The sequence below is a fragment of the Camarhynchus parvulus genome, chromosome 8 (genome assembly GCF_901933205.1).
Source record: "Camarhynchus parvulus chromosome 8, STF_HiC, whole genome shotgun sequence".
NCBI lineage: Eukaryota > Metazoa > Chordata > Aves > Passeriformes > Thraupidae > Camarhynchus > Camarhynchus parvulus.
The window spans coordinates 2,433,869-2,457,903 of NC_044578.1; the positions used below are offsets into that span (position 1 = coordinate 2,433,869).

General features: G+C 45.9%; 1 protein-coding gene across 1 annotated transcript in view; it reads right to left on the bottom strand.

Annotated features, from left to right (window-relative positions):
- Positions 1 to 1,141: 1,141 nt before the first annotated feature.
- PATJ (PATJ crumbs cell polarity complex component) overlaps positions 1,142 to 24,035 on the bottom strand; it is a 136,906-nt gene continuing 114,012 nt past the window's right edge. The window contains exons 35-45 of the mRNA XM_030953798.1: positions 19,159 to 19,242; positions 16,424 to 16,617; positions 15,814 to 15,961; positions 14,702 to 14,788; positions 11,465 to 11,582; positions 9,893 to 9,933; positions 9,511 to 9,633; positions 8,265 to 8,369; positions 4,889 to 4,992; positions 3,094 to 3,217; positions 1,142 to 1,662 (exon numbers count right to left, since the gene is read on the bottom strand). Of these exons, the coding sequence (XP_030809658.1) occupies positions 1,516 to 1,662; positions 3,094 to 3,217; positions 4,889 to 4,992; positions 8,265 to 8,369; positions 9,511 to 9,633; positions 9,893 to 9,933; positions 11,465 to 11,582; positions 14,702 to 14,788; positions 15,814 to 15,961; positions 16,424 to 16,617; positions 19,159 to 19,242 (1,275 nt within the window). The 3' untranslated portion in view covers positions 1,142 to 1,515. The remainder of the gene's footprint in view (positions 1,663 to 3,093; positions 3,218 to 4,888; positions 4,993 to 8,264; positions 8,370 to 9,510; positions 9,634 to 9,892; positions 9,934 to 11,464; positions 11,583 to 14,701; positions 14,789 to 15,813; positions 15,962 to 16,423; positions 16,618 to 19,158; positions 19,243 to 24,035) is intronic.

Sequence of the window (24,035 nt, forward strand, 5' to 3'; positions counted from 1 at the left end):
CTATACTGCAGATTTTTCAACCTTCTTTCCATTCAATTCCTGGAATTTTTCACACAAAATGAGCAGCCAATTCTGACCCCCCCTTTTCATTTCTCCCAGCTACATCACCATTATAAATTATGCCAAATAGTTCCAAATCAGACTGGGCTGCTTCCTCCAAACCCCTCCTGCTCCTCTGGATAGGAAGATTAACCCTCAAAGCCTTGCACTGCCAGGAACCTGCCTACCAAATTCGTCTGCTAAATCACCAAGGCCACACTCACATTGTCACTGCTTGATGGCTGGGTCATGGAATGAGGTTGGGAACTTTTGGCTGAACGTTCCTGCACCCCACCTCCAGAGTGAGACCAGCCTTGGGAAGGCTTCAGACCCCAAAAAACTGGCTGGGGGATTCAACTGAGCTGGAGAGGGTTGAGGAGCCTCATCCCAAACTGCTGCACATGGCCGTGGGAGATCATCCCAGCCCTGCCTGGTGTTACCCAAAATTGGCTCTGGCAGCCCCAAGAGAGGAGCATCCTCCAGGATCCATGAAAGCCCCTTCCTGCACTACCTGATGCTGGAGAAACTCTTGGAAATGTGCATCAGTTTGGTGGTGAGGATGAACTCCACCGAGCTGGAGGGACTGCTCACCAGCACTCCTAGAATTACAGGATCACATTCCCAAAGCAAACTTTTTGTCTTCATTAAAGTTTCAGGATGAACAATTATGCTGCAGCTTGGCACGACAACACCTGCCTTTGTATGCGACATGCCTAGCATATATCAGCACATTTCTTCTTAAAAAATAGAATTAGAATAGAATGAGCTATGCTGTTGTTGTTCATGCTGCCTAAATATCTGAAAAGGCTCAAACATTTTAAAAGCCTAAAAAAATAAATTTCCCTCTCCCCTCGTTTATTTTTCATGCTAAAGGCTGCAAATTGACACATCACAGTAATTACCTCTGACTAACTTCCACAGACCTACCCAAAGAGAAAAACATGAGAAGTTCACATTTGACTATCAGACTTACTGTGCCGAGCACAAATAATTTCCCAGAGGAGAATTTGATATTTCATCATTTGGAACAGTGGTAATTTAATTACATTGCTAATGTTTTCTGGCATACTTGAAAGAACAATTAGCATAAGTAAATCACGAGTGAGATGACAAGTCACTCAGCATTTATTTCTGCCCCTCAGATGAGATCAGTTGATGATCTGAAATTCTCTTTCGTGTGCGAATTGATTCCAGGTTCAGCAGTCGCAACCGGGGTTCGGAGCAGCGGGGACAAACCGAGGCGTCAAATAAAGCACAGCGAGTCCTGTCCTTTGAAGTTCCTTCATTAAAACTTGTCCAGGGAAACCTCTGAAGCCACCAGAAGTCGTGGAGGGCAGGGAGAAGGGCTGGAAAGTCGTGGGAGGCTGAATGAAGCTGGAGAGGCGGCCTGGCAGCGGTGGGAGCGCGGATCCAGGCTCTGCTGGGGCTGGGCAGTGTTTGACAGCTCTACTGATGGCCTGAAGAGCTCAGTGTGTCTCAGGACAGCACTGTCAGGGTCACTGTCCCCTTCTGGCGCTTCAGGATGGCCACGGCCTGGTCGTGGGTGACGCCTTCCAGGGCCTCCCCGTTGACGGCCACGATCTGGTCCCCGCGCTTCAGCCGGCCGTCGTCGGCCGCCGCGCCCTGCAGCGGCAACACGGGGCTCAGCGTGGCACCTCCGGGCTCCTGCAGCCCAAAATGCTGCCTGGAGTGGGGGATGCAGCTCTGGGGACCCCTCAGGGCCAGGAGAAATGGGGGATGGAGATCTGGGAACCTCTCAGGACCAGGAGAAATGGGGGGACTGGGCACTCCCCCCAGCCCCAGCAGAGATGCAGAAATGGCCTCGGGTTGTTTAGGTTGAACATCAGGATAATTTTGGTCACCAAAAGGTGCCAAGCATTGGAGCAGACTGCCCAGTGGAGCCCCCATCCTTGGAGGGATTTCAAAGCCACGTGGATGTGGCACCTGGGGACATTGGTTGGCAGTGCTGGGGGAATGGCAGGACTCGGTGATCTCAGAGGGTTTTTCCAACCTAAAAAGTCCTGTGACAGTCCTGAAAGCTTCCAGAGAGCTTTAGAAATGGCTCCTCCTCTCCAGACATCTCAGGCAAGTTCTGTTACCTCCACCCCAAGCCCTGCCTGCCCTCTGTTGGCTCACAGTGTCTCTTTCTGCCCCACCTGCAGGAACTTCAGGGTAACTTTAGGATTTCTCAGTCATGCTCACATCTAGAAACTTGTAGCCCCAAGCACCACTTAAAAGGCACAATATTTTAACCATTTCAAATTGTAAAAATACCAGATTTTGTGGTTTGAGCCCCAGAACAGCAGGAGCAGGGGATATTGTGGCTCCTACTTTACCATCACCTACCCTGCACAAGTGACACCAGGCAGGCACAGGGCAAGCAGCTGCATGTGACAGATTTCACAATTATTTTATGGCAAGTATCCCTAATTCCCACTGGTTTTGTTCCCTCCCCTTCCATTTCCACAACTCCCCTCGTGTGGCCATGCCTGACAAGTCTTGCTGGCTCATTTTTAGCAGGGGATGGGTGGGAAAAGGGGCATTATCTCCCTCCTGTAAAATGCTGTGTGATGATTCTTCCCCAGCCTCAGAGGCTGGAGCTCTCTGTCCCTGGCAGGGACCCCCAATCCGCCCAGACACTCAGGGCTGGGATCAGAGATGGGCTAATTCCTGTTTTTTCATCAGGATACGGCATCTCTGCAATTTCCTCACTCCTGCACAGTGGGGAAAAAAGATGCCTTCAATACCTCCTGGAAATCTCTTGGAGATTTACAGACAGAAAACTGCCTTATAAATATTTTAATGTACAAAGCCAAGTTTCCCAAGTACACAGAGCAATTTTGCTGAGACAAAGTGTCTTGTTTCAGCCATCAGTAATATGAAATATAAACTGAGAAGCCAGCTATGAGTTCTGGGTCCACTAACTCACAGCAACCTACTCAGACAGTGCATTTTGCTTTTTGCTACATGATATATTAACCAAGCCCAATCTCAGGTTTATTTTTAAAGATAATACAGAAAAAAAAAGGGAAGAAAGTGAAAAATAAAAGATACCTTGGCAAATATAGTCTTGACATAAATGGGCAGGTCTCCATGGGGACTTCCATAGCCCCCCACAATACTAAATCCCAGTCCATCAGAGCCTTTCTCCAAAGTAATAATCTTAGGCTGAGGTGCTCTGAAAACACAATAAATATCACTCAGATAAGCAGTGTCTGTCTCAGGAACACTTACACAGACATTTATCTGCCATGAGGTTTCTTTCACACAGTCACAATCCATGACCCTTGCACTGGAACATTCCTGCAAAGCCCCGAGTTCAAAGGCTGCTCCGTGTGCTCCAGATCCTCACTTGGAAAAAAATTATTTTTAAGGATTGTATTATACCCACATGCCTGTGCTCATAACTCCAGAGCTCATTAGCTGGAGCCTGAACTCTTCAGGGGTTTCCTCTGCCTACACTGAGCAAAGGAAGATTTTTTTGGGTGGAATTTAGACCACTCATATGAATTTACCTATCTCATATTTGAAATGACATGTAATTTATAACTATTTCAAAATAATTATTTAAAATTTATTTTAAATAAATTTATTAAAAATTAAATTTTCTTTTAATGAATCATTAAATGAATTTTATATATAATAATACTACTGAATAAAATCGAATAATGAATTTTAAATAATAATAATAATAATAATGATGATGATGATGATGATAATAATAATAATAATAATAATAATAATAAAATAAATGCTATTTATTTTTAAAATAATTAGGTGTGTAGAAAGAGCTGCTGTGGACAGAAATTGGCATAGCTGCCCAGGGCAGTGGTGGTGTCCCCAGCCCTGTGTGGATGTGGCACTTGGGGACATGGGTCAGTGGTGGCCTTGGCAGCTGGATGATGATCTGAGAGGGCTTTTCCAACCTAAACCATTCCATGATTCCATGGAATCCATTTGGCATCTTCCACCTATCTAAAGGTGCAGCCCAAGCTGAGTAATATCTATGCATTTTTTAGGATTTACCTAATTCTGCTTCATATTTTCACCTCCAAATTTCCCTGCTGCGTTGATATGAAAAAAGAATTCAAATCCTTTTGTAAAGCGAGCAGTTCTCCTTTGGGAGCAGCAATAAAACCAGTATCTCACACTGTAAGACCACAGAATGCAGCACAGAGAGCTCAACTTTTACACTCAACCCTCCTGAGGTTGGGCAGCAAAATAAATAGAGTGAACCACAGAATGAAAATGGAGAACATAATGAAAATGGAGAACAAATTAATTTCAAAATGGTAACTGGGATGCTACAGTGAGAAAAGCACACGATGGAGAATGATGCATGGCAGGGCTGGACCTCCAACTTCCATCACCACACACAAGTGCTGCAAGCAGGAATGATTTTAACTGGATTTTTTTGTCTCATAAAGCTATAAAGATTGAAAAGACAAAGTCCTGGGACACGTTTTGTAAGGTGTCTTTAACACCTCTGGCATCACTCTGCCAATACCCAATTATTTCAAATTGCTATGATCAGAACTCCTTCCAGAGGAAGGCAATGGACAAGGGCAGAAATACCATGTCAGCACAACATTAAGGAAGAAAAGGCATACATTTTCCTTGAAAACCACCCAGAAATAGTGCTTGGGAACACATTTTGTGCTTATTGACTCGAGCAATTTCTGCCAGCAGGCGAAAACAGACACGAGCCCATCATCAGCCTGGGGAAGCTCACAGAGCTTTCATTTTAAAGGTGATGGAAAAGTAGAGAGAGAAGCAGTGGGAGAGACCTCCCTGCAGCCTTTCCCAGCCCAGGAATCCACCCCAGCTCTGCAGGAGAGCAGGAACTCACTCGGGATCCTCGGCGGGATGCTCGGAGGGCAGGCTGAGGCTGCAGCCCGTGGACATGCTCTCCAGCTGGCTGGCAATGGCACTGATGTTGGTGTCAGCCACCACCTGGGCAACAGGGAGGCAAGGAAACACAGGCTGGAAAATCAGCTGCTGGCTTTTTTCCCCAAGCAAGCTTTACACCCAAGTCCTACTCTCTTAAATCTCCACACTTTCAGGTAAGAGCAGCCACTTTTCTGAGGTTCAATGGAAATTTTGCTCTGAAGCTTCTCTTGCCCTCACAAGACCATCACTCAGGCTCTGAGCAAAGGGGAACAGTCCTTCTGGGTAATGCAGAGACCAAGGAAAGAGAGCCAACACAAGGGGTCCAGGATTGCTCTTGAAAGAAACCACCACAACCCTTAAGAGAGCACCAAGGCCCAAGGGAGCATTGGGCAAAACCCCTGAAGTGCCTCAGACTGGTTTGATTGATGAGAAGGGAACAAATGAATCCTTGGTTTTGAATTCTTCTCTGAATTTTCAGCCTGAAAACAAACGGGATTGTTCAACTTCCCAATTCTGGGCCCTCTGTTATTCTGACAACATCTTGAATGCTGCTCTGAGGGCTGGAGCACCTTTCTGTGGAAAAGGTTTCTATGGAAAAGGTTTCCATGGAAAGGTTTCCTTCTCTAGGCTGGGAGAGCTGGGGGGTTCACCTGGAGAGGGTCTGGGGACAAGGCCTGGAGGGACAGGACCCAGGGAATGGCTCCCACTGCCAGAGGGCAGGGCTGGATGGGAGATTGGGAATTGGGAATTCCTTCAGTGAGAGTAGTGAGGGCCCTGGAATTAACTTTATTTTTAATTAATTGATGCTGATTTTTTATTTACTTTTTTTTTTTTCTGGAAAATTTTCAAAGTGACCACCACAAAGTGGTTTGGATTTGAAGTATTTACAGCTGAAAGGACACCAATTTCCCAACAAGTCCTTGCTGTGGTTATCCCCTAACTCCATCTCCCTCTGAGGGGACATTCTTCTCTGCCTGACATTTACTGCAGCGCAGGAGTTCAGCTCAGACACAGTGAAGAACAGCCAGGAAGCACAATTCCAATATTTCCTCCAGCTATGGCCCTATTTTATCAAAGTCAGCAGGTACTCCTTCCACTCGTTGCTGTGAACTTGGCTTTAAGGAAAACTTCCCTTTTCAAAGTAAGAAATTTGTTCTATAAATCTGTTTGAAATGAGTGCTCACAATTCTTCCATAGCAATATTTCCCTCTTTCCCAACCCTCTGGAGCCAAGAGGGTGGTGGAGCCAGGAGGTTTCCATGCAAATTCTGCATCCCAGGACTCAGGTTCCAGGATGCCCCAAAGGAAGGGGGTCCAGATGAGAACAGCACCTGGCTCAGCCAGCACAGACCCCACCAAGGCTCCCTTCCTGTGGCATCAGAGTAGGGAATTCCAGCCAGGATTTGTCATGGTTTTTTGTTGTTGTTGTTGCTCGATAAAACAAGGGTAAAACCAAATCTATATTCAAAAATCTTCAGCTGGCAGCAAGAACACATCAGAGTTCAACAACCTTGTGAAAAAGCTCCCCCTTATCTCATTACTACACCTGCAGAAAAGAAATTAAATTAAACCAAGGCATCAAAACAGCTGAGAGGGATGATTGTTCCCCTGAGACCTTAATCTGCCATTTGCAAACAGCGTTTGCAAACTCCTTCCTCCCCAGGACGTTCCCACAATAAGCCTTTCCACCCCACTGAACACAATTATCTGACCCCTCAGAGCCGTGGTCCACCCTGATAATAAACAGAATTACCTGATGGCACACCACTCATGATGATCACAGCGATAGGGCTGCTCCTTTTGGAGTGTTTTGGTTAAAAAAGAGCGGTTTGGTGCTGGAGAGGTTCCTGTGCTTGCTGGGGAAGGGAACCACCACCAGGCACCACTGCAGGTGTTCAAACACAACACCCCACCTTCCTAGAGCAGGTTTTTGATAGAGGCAAACTGCCTCTATTCCATCCCAATAAACCTCCATCATCTGAGAACAGCATCGAGCTCATTTCAATGAGGCAGAATGCTCAGAAGAAGGAAAGCAGCCAACTGACAGGCCCAAGGGCACTTCCAGAAGCAGCTCTTTGACCCAGTGGCATTTCTAGAAGCAGCTCTTTGTTTGTGTGAGCGCCCCAGTGCCAGAGTGCCCCATCAGGAATATTTTTAAACCCATCACGAGGTGCAATACTGAGCTGTATTACAGCTTTCAAGATGAGCAATTTTGGGTTCTGCAGCAAGCTTTCATTTTCTATTCAGGGAACACTGTTGACATGAAAAGTGAAATTACTCAACGTTGGTAACAATATGATAACTATAATTTAACAGAGAATCCTCAGCTGGTGTGAATCTGCGTGTTTCCTCTGACTTCAATGGAACTACACAAAACACCATCTGCTCTGGAACTGGCTCATCACTTACTGGGTCAGCAGTTCATGGACAGACAAAACAAAGAATGAGCAAGTCTCAAACTAAGTTTATTATCATTTCATTGCCTCTTTTTATCTTCCCCCCCTCACCCCTGTTTTTTATAGTCTCATTTGTGTCATAATACAAGCAGGAAGCTTGCAAAAGTCCCTCAGGATGAGTTCCAATCCAAAATGCTGTGATGATAAAGGGAGTTAAGAGTAGATTTTAGTGGTGCCTTCAGCTTGTTTTCCAATTGTTGCAATAATTCTGCAAACGAGGAGAATTCTGAATTCTCACTGGCAAGTATTTCCCCCATTTCTTTGTGTAAACATAAAAATAAACTATGGATCAACCCGGTGGCAGGCAGCAATCAGAAGCAATGTGGCAGAAGATGTCCCTTTTGGCTACCAGAGAAACACAGCAGTGACAGCTCTGTTTTCTCTCTTCCCTGTTTTTATCCTTCACCTGATGAATAATCAGTTCCAGGCAGCTCTGTCTCAGTGGTGATGCCATAATTTTTCCTAAACTCTGCTAGAATTTCTTTCAGGGACAAGGAAACCACCCTGTGGGTCCCTGTCTCATTACATCACAAGCACACACACACATTTTCTTGTTCCTAGTTAACTTCCAATTAAAAAAAAAACAAACCCCACAACTTGGAAGCTTGTTGATTTCTCACGTGTGGCAACAAGTTATTTTGTTCCCTTTGTTGTGCTTTCATAGAGCCACGCTCACAGCCTGTGTGAATGGCAATAAAGAATTTTTGAATGGAAATGATTTCTTGCTCTCCTTCTGTGTAATTCCCACCAGCAAAGCACCCTGCAATTCTGTGATGCCTTATGCCAGGGATGCTCAGGGATTTTTGTTGTTTATTTTTTTCCCTTCCTGAATGCCATTTATCTACCCTGCTGCAGCTGCATGTTCAATTTATCACCATACCTGCAGGATAATGCTCCCATAAGCATTCTTTAGTAGATTAACTGCATCTGCATGAGACAGCCCATCCAAAGGTTGCCCATTAATGCTGACAATCCGATCCCCAACCTGCAAGTACAACAGCAATGGAAAATTACCAGCATTAGGGAAAATTAAAATTAAGAATGCTTAAAATTCCTCATGAACTTGGCACTGCACAGTCATGCTTCTCTTTTGCAGGATCCCTTTTGTGAGGATTCTGCACTGCCAGTGATCATTTCCCATTCTTTTTTTAACACTAACAATATGATCAGAGAAAACAAAGATGGGTTGTATTTTGCTCTTTCTATTTGCAAGCAGAGAGGGAGGGAGGGAGATTTTTCTCTGCTGTCCTCCCATCCAGAAAGGATTCATTTGTGTCTGAATGTGCAGAGAAGTTCACATTCTTCCAGACCTTGTAAGCACATGCTGAATGTTGTATGGGAGAGAAGGAACTTCTGATATTAATCCAATTAACCTGGATGATTTCCTCTTCCTACACACGAAAATGATCTCGACCCTGCCATTGTTTAATTCCATCAGAGACAAGGCAGGAGTGTAGCAGCATGTCCTAATGAATCTCATGGGCCAAAGCACGTGGATCTGCATAATAAATTCTTTTCAATCCTCCTGATTCCTTGAGACTGTCTCCAAAAGTGGAAGTGTTCACCATGGCCATGACTGGAAACCCACACGTGCTGTGGGTCTGACACAAGTGCCTTGTTTTGCTGTTTATTTAAGATCAAACAACTCATTTCTGATCTGGTTCCTGCCTGGCTGGAGCTCTGAATGATGCTCAGTCTGGAGTTCCCAAAATACCCGTGGTTTCCAGAGGGCCTCTGGCTGCCCTGCCTGGGTCTGGATGAACACAGACATCCCACGACCACTACCAATGCATTTAAACTCTTTCTCTTAACATCACTTTTCCAATATGGGCAGCAATTGCCAAGATGGGAAGAGAAGGGCAGGTTTGCTTTTTGGGGTGATTTTTGTGTGGGGTTTTTTGTTTGTTTGTTTGTTTGTTTGTTTGTGGTTTTCTTTGGGTTTTTTTGTTGTTGTTTTACTTTTATATAAATAGAGGCAGAGCAGTCTGTGAGAGATGATCAATGACAGCAGATGCAGAAGCGCTCGAGGCTTCAAGGGACAGGTGGGAGATGAAACAGGAAATATTAGGGGCCTAATATTTCATACTATAGGAAATATTAGGAGATAGCAAGGTCCCTGTACTCACTCTGAGCCTCTGTGTGCGAGCAGCCACTCCGCTGGCCTGGATCATGGCGATGAAGATGGGGATGTCTCCCAGGGGACTGCCCTTCCCTCCTGCTATGCTGACACCCAGGGCATCATATGGGCCCTGGAACACAGCAAAAAACCCATCTGCAGCAGGGGCAACTGGCAGAGTGCAGGGTATGGCAGTACTGACTGCTTTGATTGGTGGAACAGGGAGAAAACGGGTCTGACACACACACCTCCTCACCCAAAGCACAGGCACACATCCAACCCTGAGTGCAAACACAAAATCATGCAGCCTGACTCGAGAGAAATGCTGCAAAAATGAACAATTTCAGTGGAAGGAGCTGGCTTTGTGAATGGGTAGAAAACAACTCACTGACCCTTGTTATCTCCACAGTCCTCGGGCCCATATCAGCGCCTCCTAATAAAGAAACAAACAATTAGCTTCTGTAATTAAGAGATAATATAATTAAGAGATAACACTGTCAGGTGACAACGGTCCCTTGCTGCCTAGGCAGAGTTATCACCAGGCAGGAGTGGAGCCTTCCTGTGCCAAGGCAGGCAGTGAGGAGGAGGAGGAGGAGGAAGGATGAACGCGGTGCAATCCCTCCCGGTGTCGCTGTGACTCCCATTGTAGCCCAGGCACAATCTGTGGCACTGCAGCACTCTGCCAGCCTGGAGAGCAGCCCTATTGTGCCCTCACTCAATTAAAGATTGGATTATTAGTCCTAAATCACAGCGTCCTTGCACAAAGGGCTCTGGGAATGGAGCAGTTCCAGGGATCTCCTCTTCCCCTTTGTGCTGTGCTGGAAAATAAGGGACAGGCAGGAAGTCAGGATGGTGTGCATCCACTGACAGGGTGTGAAAAGTACTCAAAATACTGGGAAAGGAGGGGGGAAAAGGGGAAGGAAAAGGGGAAGGAAAAGGGGAAGGAAAAGAGGAAGGAAAAGAGGAAGGGAATAAGGATGAGGGGAAGGAAAAGGGGAAGGTAATAAAGGTGAGAGGGAAAGGAAAACAGGAAGATGAAAAAAGGAACAAGAAAAAGAGAAGGAGGAAGGTGGGAAAGGGGAAGGAAAGAGAGGAGAGGAGAATGGAAAGTAAAGGAAAAAGGCAAAGAGAGTCTTCAGGGTTCAGTTCAAACTGCAACTTTTTCAGCCCAGCAAGCTGATGGTGTAGTCAGGTCCTGAGCTCTGCTACACCCACCCCTAATTGTATCAGCTTTAATGAAACCAGAAGGCTGGCAGAGTAAATCTCCTCCAAAATTCCATCCGTCCCCACATCCATGCAGGCGTGCCTGGGCAGGAGGAGCAGGACAGCTGAGCTCTGTGGCACTGGGAGCCCAGCCCTGGGGATCCCAAAGCAGGGCCAGGGAATGCCCAGTGCTGCAGGGCCTGCCCAGACAGCACCAGGAAGGAGGCCCAAAGCCACCAGGCTCCTGCAGTGCCTGCAAGCCAGCAGAAGAAATGTCTCCTCCTGCCCATGGTCAGATGTGAGCAAAGATTCCCAAATCCTGGAGCCACTCTCCCCAGGCTGCTGCAGGTCGTGGATTTTTAACACTCTCTAAACCTGCAAACTGCAAACTGGGCATTGTGAGTCCCTCACTACAAACCACCCCTTTATGCACTCAAGAGCAACAAAGACATAAATGAAGTGGTGGCAGCTTTATTCCCCGAGAAAACCATTCCCAATGTGAGAACCATGCCTGTGCTAAGGCTCTGACAAGGGGAATAGCAGGGCACAGGAATTCTGCACTTAAAACAGAGGGGCCAGCAGACATAAAAATAATAAAAATAATGTCATCTTCTGGGAAGTGTTGGGGTCTGAAAGCATCCATGGGGTGTCACTGGGGAGGCTGGGCAGGAAAGCCTGACCTGAGTGCTCAGTTTGGCTTCCAAAGCATAGGATACAAACCAAATCCCACTCAGCTGTTCTGTCAGCTGCCCAGTTTGTACCTGAGCTTCTCTGGGATGTGTCTGCTGAGGATCTCTTTGTGCTGACAAAGTTCTGCAGGGTGGAGAGGACGGGGGCGAGCGCGGGGTGGAAGTGGCTGTGGGCACTCTGCTGGCTCGCCTGAGGGTGAAAATAAAGAACAAAAACCCATGAGTCAAACCCCAAAGTGAACTTTAAACCAGACCTGGTGACAGATGGGAGCAGCTGTGCTCTGTGCCAGCCACACTGGAAATGCCACATTGGCCACGCAAGTGCAAACCCCTCTGGGAGGGGGCTGACCAAAATCTCCCTGTGGAGGTGAAGTCACCACCCTTGCAGGGATTGAACAGATGTGTGGACGTGGCACTCAGGACAGGGGCTAGTGCTGGGCTTGGCAGTGCTGGGGAATGGTTGGATTTGATGGTCTCAGAGGGGTTTTCCAACCTCAGCGATCCTGTGGTGCTGCTTACAGTATTTCACACCCTTACTCCACACTTATGTGTTGCTCAGGTCAGCTTTAGACAGTGCTCCCCCCTCCCAGCTGCTCCCTGGGTGTCTCCACACCTCAGGAGAAGGGGAAATGATGGGCACCTTCCCTGTGGTGCCCCTGCATGCACGAGCACCCAGGAGGACAAACAGCTGCTCTCTCACATGAGGGGGGAGAACAGGGACACCCATCCTGCCACTGGCAGGAATCTTTGCTGTTTTAGCTGAATACACTGCAACTGCCCCTGCTCCTTCTATCTGCCCAAGAACCTCCTCTCATTTCCACAAGAACATGGGAGATGACACAGGAGAGCCTCCAAAGGGAAAAGCTCACTCCTGCTGCCCTTTCCATTTCCCTCCTTTTCCGGCTTTTATCTTTATTTGATGCCTTGTGCAGGCTGCCCTGGAGCAGAGGCTGGGCAGAGTTCCAGAATAAAGCAGGGATTGATTCAAAGCATCTCCTCCATGGATCCCCCTTGGGCAGCACAAGAGCCCAGCCAGGGCTGCACCCAAGATGAACCAAAATGGCCCCAAAATGCACGAGCGGGCACGGGCTCTGTCACTGGGATCAGTTCTGCTCCATTTGCACCTTGCAGTTCATTGTCCCATTCCAGCTTTAGCCCCTGCAGTCCCACCCTGCTTGTTTTTCTCTCTCCAGCCCACGGGGTTTGTGCTCCTGGGGCTGAGATTTGGATCATTTGTCCTTGGTGCCCAGCTGGAGCAGGAATTGTTTTGTCTCCCTGCTCTGTGCACAGAGCTCAGCATCCCCTGATGTGAAGCTCAGAATAACACACACTAAAGCAGCACAGAATCTGAATAATATCAAATTTAAAACCTGAAGCATCATCTTCAGTCTCTGCCCCTTGAGGAAACCCAACCATCAATTTAGGAAGTGCATCTGAACAGGTTCCACTGAGGGCCAGACTTTTCCATCTGGGCTGCTCAAAGATCTGCTCCATCCTTGTCCCTGCACAGCAGAGATTCCTCCCCCAAACCCATCAGCTGGTGACTCCAAAGCCCTGACACATTTATCCCACTGGCCAGTGTGCAGCTGTCAGTGACAAACACCAGGCACAGCACAGTTCCCACCCCTGGGTGCCAATTCATGGCCCAGTTAACAACACTTGCAATGCCTGTGAAAGAAACCCCTGTTTCTATTTCCACTGCTCAAGGGATGCAGTGGGCCCAGAAAAAAGCCAAGTGAGGACAAAAGGTCTGGATGCTCTTGGCCAGCACCTTCTAAAGCAGCACTTGCAGTTGTGCAAATCACTCGAGCTGGTTTGCTGCACCATCTGCCAAGATTTCTATAACTCTTGGAAGGGTTTTGGTGAGAAATATTTATTCAGTTTTCAGAATCACCAAGTCATTTGGAGCAGGGAGATGAAGGCTCTCAAACGACTCTGCATCAGGGAGATTAGGATTTCTTGTGGTAAAAGAAAGGCAGGATTTTCCAGGTTCCTGCAAAAGCCTCTTATGCTACAAAAAAAGGGAGATGATGTCATTGGATCTGAATTTTTACCTAGACCCACGTTAGATATGATGGCATTTTGCTTCCCTTTCAGCTTGAGCTTCACATGGTAAGACCAGGTGGGTAATTTTTAGCTGTCACTTTTTGATTACCTTGCTCATGTTGATACAATGGCCAAAACAAAATCTAATACCTGACTGCTGACTTAATGCAATCAGTGCAATTTCCCTCTGTTCCTTCACCTCTCCTTGCCTGCTCCATGCACTGCAGATGTTTCTCCAGAGCCAGTATTTTTAAAGCTGGGCTTAGCCCAGCTGTTCCCACATGGCTTTAGCCCTCCTTGGTACCTCACCAGCTCCAGCCAGCCAGGGCCACTGCTGGCCCTCAGGAAGTGAAGAAATCACACCATGCTGTGATAACTTTGGCACCTTTTTAGGGCTGTTCATGGACAGACCCCTTACAGACCTCCTTAAAAACATTCCTGCTTTAACTCACATCTCCCCTAAGCCTCCTATGGCTCCTCCTCCCTGCTTCCAAAATACAAACCCTTCTTTTAGCAGTGCTGGTTCCCCTCATGTGCAGCTTCCCCGTGGCAGAAAGGGGCCAAAGCCCCCCACAGCCTCGCCCTGCTGTGATCTCCTCTTTCAGAGACATTGGCACCCTAAATAGAACGGCAAAGCAGTTGATTTTCAGAAGGAAAACCCATTAAGAGGAAGTTTTCCAAGGCACTGTGCCTTGTTTCTCCCCCTGCAATGCTCCAGGTTTAACACCAAGAACTGGAGTCTGAGCAGACTGGGGGGCACAGGGAGAGGGGAAAGGCCCAGCTCTGGTTGGAAAATGAATTGTTGTCCTCGCTTCAGGTAAAAAGCAAGTGAAGCAGGAAATTGCTCTGTGTTTTCTTGGAGAGGAAAGCAGCTCTCCTGTGGTTCTGCTGGAAGATAGGCAGAGATACAGTTTGGTTTCATTAGCTCGTTTTGATAGACAAAACAGCTGCAGAAAATACATTCAAGCAGTTTTTGCAAGTCTTCAAACCAAAAATTTCTGGGCATCATCACTTGAGAAAGATATTGCAGATTTTTGGTGTGTCTTAGGAAGACACTCCTTCAGCAATAAATACATTACCCAGCTCTTCTGCTCCATCAGCATTTCAGCTGCAGTTCAGCACTGAAAATGATGGGGATAAAATGTTCTGCTCCCCACCCTGAGCAGTGTCTGTGGGAGGCTGAGCTCCATGTGCACATCTGTGCACCATCCCTGTGCTCTGCCCCTCACAGCTCCAGTTTAAACAGAGGAATTTGTCACCAACCTGGCTGTTCTGGGATGTTTTCCTCGATGACAGCCACGACCCAGCTCGCAATCTCCCAAGCTCAAGATGCACCAGGCCTTGGGCACACTTGGAAAAAAACCAAAAAACAACCCACAATGTACAATTTAAGTAGACATATAATATTTCATGCTCTCCTGGAGAGAATTATGTTTATATTCAGCACCACAAGTCCGTGAAGAAAGCCACAAAGAATGTTCAAAACATGAACACTTGTATTTAGACAATACAAAAAGTGGATTTAGGCTTGTCCTGAAGGCTCCTCCTGGTTGCTGAATTTAGAATGAATCTCCCCCTTGCAAACTGATGTCCAATTTACTCAGGAAAAAGAAACAAAAAGCCCCAAACTCTTTAGCAGACATTTGAAAAACCCTTCAGAGGCAAAATGCTGCAGAAAAGGATGAATTTAACCCATATGGATCCAACTTAACAAAATACCCTTGCCCCACTGGTTCCCAATTCTTAAATAGGTAAACCTTTGGCAAGGCACCAGCCCTGAATGGAAAAAGCAAGGAAATAATTAGCCTTTCCCCTGAAGAATGAAAGAAATCATGTGCAGAAACTGTGGTGGGGATGGCAGGGGGAAAGCCCTGGGGGCAGATGCAGTTTGGAACAGAAATGGGTCTTCAGCATCCACTGACGGCACTTGTGGCCATCCCACCCCTGCCCATGGAAAAAGGCAACTTCTCCCAGAATTTCAGGGTAAAATCCCTCCTGGAGGATGGGAAGCTGTGCAGGAACAGATTTAAGCTGTCATTTTATCCCTGCAGGTCAGCAGAGCAAAGCCAAAGATTTATTTCAGTTCCGGTTTTGTGTCGCCTCTCCCGTTTCCAAGTGTTTTTCTAACACAGTTGCATTTTCAAATAAATGCCTAAATACTAAATGTGCCTTTGTGTTCCTGCTTCATATCACCCAGTTCCTAGAAATGCACAGAGAAGTGACTTTAAATGAACCTCCCAGTTATTTCCAATGAAATTCCTGTCTCAGTAATCAGCTGGAGCTGTCCTGTGTATGGTAAATAGCACTCCAGGATAATTACCCTGCACAGTGTCAGTAACTGCAATTCAATATCTCAGAATGCATTCTGTACTCACCTTAAGTATAGTGGCAACAGTCTCTTGTGAGGCATTTCTCATATCCTCCCCATTTACAGACAAAATCTGATCTCCTTGAATTAATCTTCCATCTAGGTCTGCAGCTCCTCCTTTAACAATGTCAGAGATAAACACTCCACTTCCATTTCTAACAATGCAAGAAGCATATGGCTAATTACACAATCCAATATTCTTTGGGAGACCAATTTAGATTACTTGCATTTAAGAGACATTAAAAGAAACCTGCGAGCAGAGGAAGAACCAGTTTTACACCCCATTCAGCTGTGTAAAAAAATCGATGAGTTTTAAAACCACAACATGTTTTGCTAATATTTAATGCTGTCTTTCCCCTTGAACTGCTAGTTCTGACTGTAGGATACAGAAAGATTTATGGAAAACACCATTTATATGAATAGAAGCCTGAGGTTTGGCCTATAATGGAGTTAAGCCATCTCCTGATGGGCCCCATCCCATCCTGGGAGACATTTACATATAAAATTCTGCTCCTTATGAAGTTTCCCCTTTACTTCACATTGGTTACAGTTGTTTCACACATCAAAATCCCAAATATTTCCCATTGGGAGCGCTGTCAGGTCAGAGACACTCTTACCGTTTCCCAGCTATGCTGAGCCCCAGCCCTCTGCCCGTTTTCTTTTGGATATCCACAGAGAAAATCTCCAAGTTTTCCTCATCCTTGTAGTGTGCCTCATTCCTGTAAACCACCAGCTGCACCTTCTGGGGCGTCTGCCGGAGGGCAGTGATGGCTTCCTCGTGGCTGGCGCTGCGCAGATCGATCCCGTTCACCTGCAACCATCAGTGTTTGCTTTCCCACTGACACGGATAAACGATCTTTTCATCACACCCTGCCCCTGGGTGACAGCCCACATTTGTCAATTTGACACCCCTTGGTGCTCTAATTGAGCTTTCCCCATTCCCAGAGGGAGATCCTGGGTTTCCTGTGGAGTGTGAGCTCGGAGCTTTGTGCCTCTGCCTGCAGTAAATCCCAACAATCAGAACATCTGGGCTTGGAAGTTTTGGGTGTTCTTCCCTTCTTTTTAACCTCAAGCCTTTGGAACCTCAAGCAATGCTTCTTTCTCCAGCTACACAAAGTGGGCTGTGCTCCTTTGAGCTCCCTGTGTATCTCAGTACTCAGATCCCTTCTCCCCCAGCTCTGTAACATCATCAAGGTGAAAACAGAGGGAATCAGAAACACCAGCAAATAAATGGCCACAGAGAATCCCAGGCAGGATGTAGTCAGTGGTGATTTTCCTTTTTTCCCAATAGATGGCACACCAGACCGCTGCTGGAGCAGCCAGCTAACACTTCTCTTACCAAAACCTGAGGAGGTTTCAGCATTTTAGTAATGTCAGACAGAACAAGGAGTTCTGCTTAAATGTTCCATTAAAAACACCCTTATTGGAACATGAAACTTAATCTGATTTTGCCAAGCCTGATCCACAAGTGCCCTTTAAGGTGTTTGCCAATATTCTGTCAACTAAATCATCTTTTATTTCTTCATACCAAAACATATCAATACTTAGACATTTTTGAAGTCTCTTTAGGAAGCAGCATGAACTGTAACCACAAATGTTAATCTACTTCCATGAGTTTTAAGGCTATGAAAATATTTCTCAGAATTTCTAGATATGCAAAACTACAATAATATCTAATTTTACATTAAGATAATTAAGGCTAATCTTTATTCCCTATATTCTTTTGCACCAACTTTGCACACATTTATTTATAAGTGCATTGATATTCTTTCCTTGACACAGGCATCTATGTGTGCTTTATCACACTAATCTGAAACTAATTCAGCCATCTTTTTGATTAATACAGCTTTTAAAAGCTGAAATAATAACAATATTATGGCTCACAAACATTAGCACTTTCCTGTTTGGTCAGAGAAGAATTAATTAACCTGCTCCATTCTTACCCCCTAATTACTGTGCTCTGTTAATACCCCGTTATTTATAAAACCAAAACAACATTGGGCCTCAACGCTAACAAAAATATTTGCAGTGCAAGAGCTGTAAAGACAACTCCCCAAGCACCCCTTGCTATTTTCCTAACCCTACACACCAAGGCCTTAATGGCCATGCTGGGAATTTGTCCTGAGCTGACAGCAGAGCTGCAAAGCAGCTGCTCTGAACCCCTGCCTGACGCAAGTTTCATTTGCAGACCAACACTTCTCTCTTAACCCTTTCCCTCCAGCTTTTCCCTGCTTTTCTGGGGGAAAAGCATCACATTTATTCCCAGCAGCCATTCCCCAGCTGAGTGAAGTTGTGGCGTGGGGGACCTGGGAGGGATGCAGGGATGCTGGGAGGGATGCAGGGATGCAGGGAGGGATGCTCATGCTCACAGAAAACTCAAGCGCCTGCCCAGGGGGCTCAAAGACCTTAGCACAGAACCCAAGGCCCCTGCGCCTTTGATTTAGCCCTTAGGAAAAACAACTACCAACCTTATATAAAGAATTACAAACCAAGAAAGTTTAAGTAGAATGATAGTGAATTTATCACAGGGTGAAAAAATAAGATTTTTAAAGTTTTTAGAATGAAGGCGCAAAAAGCAAGATAGAAGAATCTAAGTGTGCCCAGCCTTTCTCCTTCTTCTTGGCCTCCATCTTCTGCTGTGCTGGTGGCACTTTTGGATTGGTTTAGAGTAGAAGCTCACTGTCTAACATAGGTGATAGGTATTAAAAAGTAATTGTAAACATTGTACACATAGTTTTTAGCATAAAAAGATAACACCGCCCCAAAAGCAAGCAGAGCGCATCTAACTGTCTTGCTGAGCGGACCTCAGCAACACAAGAGAAAGAATTTTGTAAATAAAATACAATAAACAACCTTAAGACTGAAAAATGAAAAGCTCTGACTCCTTTTTTGAGTGCCAAGCAAAGAAAAGAAACCCTCTAGTGTTTCTCAGGGTCTGTGGGGTAATGCTGACAGGGATACTGGCAGGGATACTGGCAGGGATGCTACAGCCACCTTCTCCTGCTCACCCCACGTTATCCCAGCTCAATATTTGGGTTTCAGGCAGAGCAGAGATATGGGAGTGGTGCTGGAAGAGCAGGCCTCCGAATGAAAGATTAAAGAGATGAATAATACCAAGCTATTGGACATGACAGCTGAACTATGTAATTCAAGAACTGCCTTGCTCAATTAAATTTAATGTATTCTCAATTTGTACCTTCAGTTTATATGAATATATAAGGAAATATGAATTTTTCAGGACGTTCTTGGTGACAGAAGGGAAGCCTTGAGAATGGATCCTATTCAACCTACAAGGGACCTCTGTTGAACTGAAAACAGGTCTCCACAACCAAACACAGAGAATGTAATTTACCTCCAGAATCTGATCACCAGCCCAGAGTCTGCCATCTCGGGCTGCTGCCCCTTCTTCATAAACTTCATGGATCACTATGGCATCCTGTGGGAAGAAGGCAGAGGCATGAACCCTGCTTCCCAAACAGCCCCACACTTGCCACCGTGACCCACCCCACACTCCCCACCAGCTCCACAGTCAAAAACACAGCACTCCAAGTCAGGAGAAGCAAGACTGTAACACAGATTTTTTCAAATTTTCAGTGTTTTGGGACAAGAAAGTGACTCCTGTAATCAAAAACCGGTATAAAGGTACAAAGGATTTTGTTCCCCACTTCAGGGCAGTCTTGTCTAGAGCTTCTTCCATCATTTTTATGCACTGGCATCAGCAGCACATGAACTCAGTGTGAACTGTAGTATTAATATAGCCTACTTTTAATGATATTATTTAAAACCAGATTCTTTGGAGCTATGAATATTTTTAGGGACTTGGCATAGACCTCGGCTTTAAGCAAGAGCTGAATGCCTTGTGGTAAATAGCACTGGTTAAATCTGTAAGAAATGAAATCCAGAAGAAAGGAACAATGGCAAATGTTAGTTTATTACTGAGGTTGGAAAATGTAGGCAGTGGCAGATGTAGCTTCAGGGAAGGTTTCAGTGATTTAATCTTACTGCCAGCAATAGATGTCCCCAAAGAAAAAGCATTACAAAGAACATACTGTTCTCTTGCTGGTGCTTTCCCTTTGCATTGTTCTGGTTTGTTTGTTCCTTTTTTTTTTTTCTTTTTCCCTTAAAAAAATACATATAGGTGAGCATCCTGTTACAGTGCTTCAGCTTGCATGATGGGATGCTCCTGTTTGTGTGCCAAACCTGCTCCTCTCTCAGCAGCACCAGCAAACCCTCAGCCTCAGAGCTGGCTCTGGGCAAACACCTGGTGATTTTTAATTCCACACGTAGGTCCTGGATAACCCAAGCTCAAATACCCCCTGCAGAACCCTCACCAACAGGAACAAGCCAAAGAGGAGCTTTCCCACAGAGCTCCCAAGAAAAGCTGGAGCATGGGAACCCAGCTGTGGGATGGAGCAGGGGCAGGGAATTGCAGCTGGGTGGGAAAAGTTTGGAGTTCTCCAAGCTTGGAGAACACTCTTGGGTACATCTCTCATCATCAATTCACCCCTTGCCCCGTGATCCTTTCCCACACAGAAACAAAAAACAAAACAAAACTCCAAAGCCCTTCAGGTAATGCTCAGATCATGACACTCAGAGCACAATTCCATTTTATTCCCACTGCAGCTTATTTAATGATGGAGACTTGCTGGAGCACAGCACCACTGCCACAGGTTCCCTCTGATCCATGGACACCAGTCCCTGAAAAAAGCCTGGGGGATTACAACTGATGGATTACAACTGATACAAGAGTTCCAGATGGGAGAAAAGGAGATTTCAATCTGCAGAAATGAAGGGGAAACACTATGAGCTGTGTAGCAAGTAATTAAGAAAATCAAAAGAATGGTTTGATTAAAAAATAAAATAAAATACAGATATATACACACACCCCTGGCAACTGCAGGGCTTTTTTTTTGCAATAACTGAAGCAACAAATACTAACAGAATAGAGCAACACAGGCACGTGCATCCTCTCCCTGTGGTGGGGTTTGGGTTGTTGTGGGGTTTCGGTTGGTTGGTCTGGGGTTGAGGTATTTTTCACCTTTGTTTTCCAAAGCAGTGCAAGAGACTTTAGCCTGGCAGAAGTGGCCAAACAAAATATTGACCAGCTTGTGAAGGCACATCATTCACCTGGGGCACACCAGGGCAGTGGATGGCCAGGAGGTTTGGCAGAGAACTGGCAGCGTGACCATGGAATAGCACACTGGGCACGTACGCAGGATGGTCAAGTTAAACCTTTTCAGACTGGATTTAATCTCATATTTCCTAACCTCTGAGCAAGGACCTTTCAATCACATCTCTCTAAGTTTGTTTTCCATCTGTGGTTGCTTTTAAAACATCCACCAACCTGGAGTTAGCAGCTTTTCCCAGCACTGCTTTATTAAATGTAAAACTGCACATACCAAAGGCTCAGACCCAGGAACCACCAAGTGTTATCAGCTTGGATAATCTGCATCATCTATTTGAAAAGGCAACACTTCAGTGCTACACTGTGGCTCCTGCATGTGTGAGAAGCCAGATCCAGGACTAAAAATACACATGGCATGAAAAGGTACATTCCTGCTCACTCTGTGCCTACCCTGCAGAAGGAAACATCTCGTTGATCTGCCAAAACACTGTTTTTCTTAAGCAGGGTTTTTTTTTAAAGTAGTGTAGCTGAACCAGGCTTATCAAATCGATTAAAAACAGAACAGAGCAACGTGTCCATGATGCACTGTAAAGATGTCTACATAGTCCATAGGCATAAATGTCAGTTTTAGTTTTCCTTAGCTTATGAAGCATGGCAAACATCTCTTTCCTCTGATACTCCTGGGATCAGCTCAAAGCACTTAACCCAGAAGTAATTTTTTTTCCACTGGATCTAGTGGGATCTGGATAACACTCTGTTAGTTTTGATCATCCATGACAAATCACTAAAACCAAACTACTGATGCTAGTGAACATTTTACATCATATCAATATTTCAATAGAGTTTATGCAGTGATGAGATGTCATACTCCAGCCATCTAACCAAGCTGCAATGACTCTATCAACAGGCATGGACTGAAGCTGGAACACCCCTCTCAGTCCCTCAGAAAAAAAACCAGAATCTATTATGACTAAAACAATACATTTATTTAAAGGATAGCTTTTGGGTTTCTGGACATCTGCAGCTCCTGTTCAAATTAAATGTGTGCTTGATACCAAAGCCTATGTAGTTCAAAATCAATCAATCAAGAGGGATGAAGAGAAAGTGGTGTCAGTGTTCAGCTAGAGGCTGTGAATTCATGGTGGCTCTGCACAGATTTCCCCATCCCTCCCCACCTCCTTTCACCACCAGTTTCATACAGATTATGGCTCTCCATGGTGGAGCTTGGCAGAGTCACAAAAACCCTTCGTGCAGGAGGGGAAATAAAAACACTCCCGTATCAAGAACACACTTGTTTAAAAAAAGATACCCAGCTGCTGAAAGCACATACTTCATAAAGTTTACAAATCCATTCAACAAACTGCGGCTTTAATCTTTGTATATTTTGACAGAGCACAGTCTGGGAGCATTACACAAATGGGGAATTAATGCAGAGCTGAGCAGCTCTTGCCCGGGACAGAAGGATGCGGAATATGAGCCGGGCCATGCAAAGTCTGCTCCTCCATGCTAAACAAAGTCCACCCTGACAGGTGTAAACTGAGACTGTCCAACCATGAAAACACTGAAAAACCCACAGATGTGAAGGGAATTTCCCTGTTCCTGCTGAGATTACCATCCCAGGCTCGAAAATGTTGGTGCTGAAGGGCCTGCAGCCCAAGGAAATGAAGCTGGATGCACTGACAAGAGCACTGCATGGCCACAAAAATCACCTGCAAGCCAGAAATATTGCAAATATTTCCCAAATATTGCAAAAGCACAGCTGGTTGGGGTATGATGTGCCCCAAACCTGGTAAGAAGCAGGAATGGTCACCAAAGAGAAGGTATTTAGTAGGGTTCAGGCTGGAGCAGTGGGACAGGCACAGCCCTCAGCAGCAGAGCATTGCTGTGACTGAGAACATCACTGTGCCTGCACAGCTGAGGGGCAAGGGGAAGGCACAGGAGGGAGAAAGTGAGAGTTTGGCTGTGGAAGTGAAGGCAGAGAAGCAGGAGAAGCTCATGGAGCCTCTTGGTCAACACCTCCAAGAGCGAAGCTGGTGCAGAGTGAACAATAAACAGTGAGGGCAAGGGGCCTGACAGAAATGAGCACCCACCTCTGGACAATGAAGCTGGCACCACGTGCACAGCATGGTCTGCACTGCACTGCCCTTCATCTGAGGAGGGGAAGAACCCTGAACTCCCAGGGAGATGGATCTCAACTGCTCCCCCAGGCTGAGGATATTTTTCTGCTTGATTTGTAACGATGCAGAGACCCGTGAGGGGAAGAATATCACACTCAGCCCTCAGCAAAGGGCACAGACAGACATGTTAACTCTGAGAATTAAATTCAGCCAGACTGACAGCTTAATCTTTGTATCTTAAATGTCAAGAACTGGTATGGCAGAGACCCCAGGCAAGGACCACAGAGCACTGAGCCTTTTGGGAGGAAGGTGGTGAAGTCAGCATCCTGCTCAGGAAAATCACTGACCAAGTGATCCTTAAAAGCCTGCAGGAACATAAACCATGGTGAGAAAGCCTCACAAGCTGCTGGCTTTAGGCTTGGGCTGCTCACATGTTTCCTGCAAGTTTACAGCTCCTGAGCCAGTCTGTCCAGCGTTTCTTTTCTACTGTGCAGCTGCTCTTGAGCAGGACAAGAAGCAGCTTTCAACTGGAAAGCCACTGAAAATCAGGCCCCAGGCTGCTACTGGGAATGCTGGGCATGGAGGGTGAGGGAGGAACAGGGCACAAGACATGCAGGAAGCACAAATATTAAGTGCCAAGGGTATTTTGATGAAGTTGCATCCTGTGGATAAAGGTGGATCAGGGTGCAAAAGGGGTGATTTCAAAAGAAGTGGAGCAGAGAGATCTCCATATTCCTGGTGCTGGCTGGATTTGACAAGGAAGAAGGTCCAGATTGTGGTAAAGAGATTTCCTGCAGAGCCCTGAACACCTCCAAGTCCTGCTGCTTGAACTGAGCTGAACTTTGGGCTTGTCTTTGTGGAGCTGCTTCAGTCCCTGAGCTCCAGCCATGACCTGGGCAGGACCAAAGGCACCTGACAGAAGGAAAGTGAACACTTCCCCACTGAGGACTGCAATAACCAGCACAGAACCCCTGGGAATGAACCCTA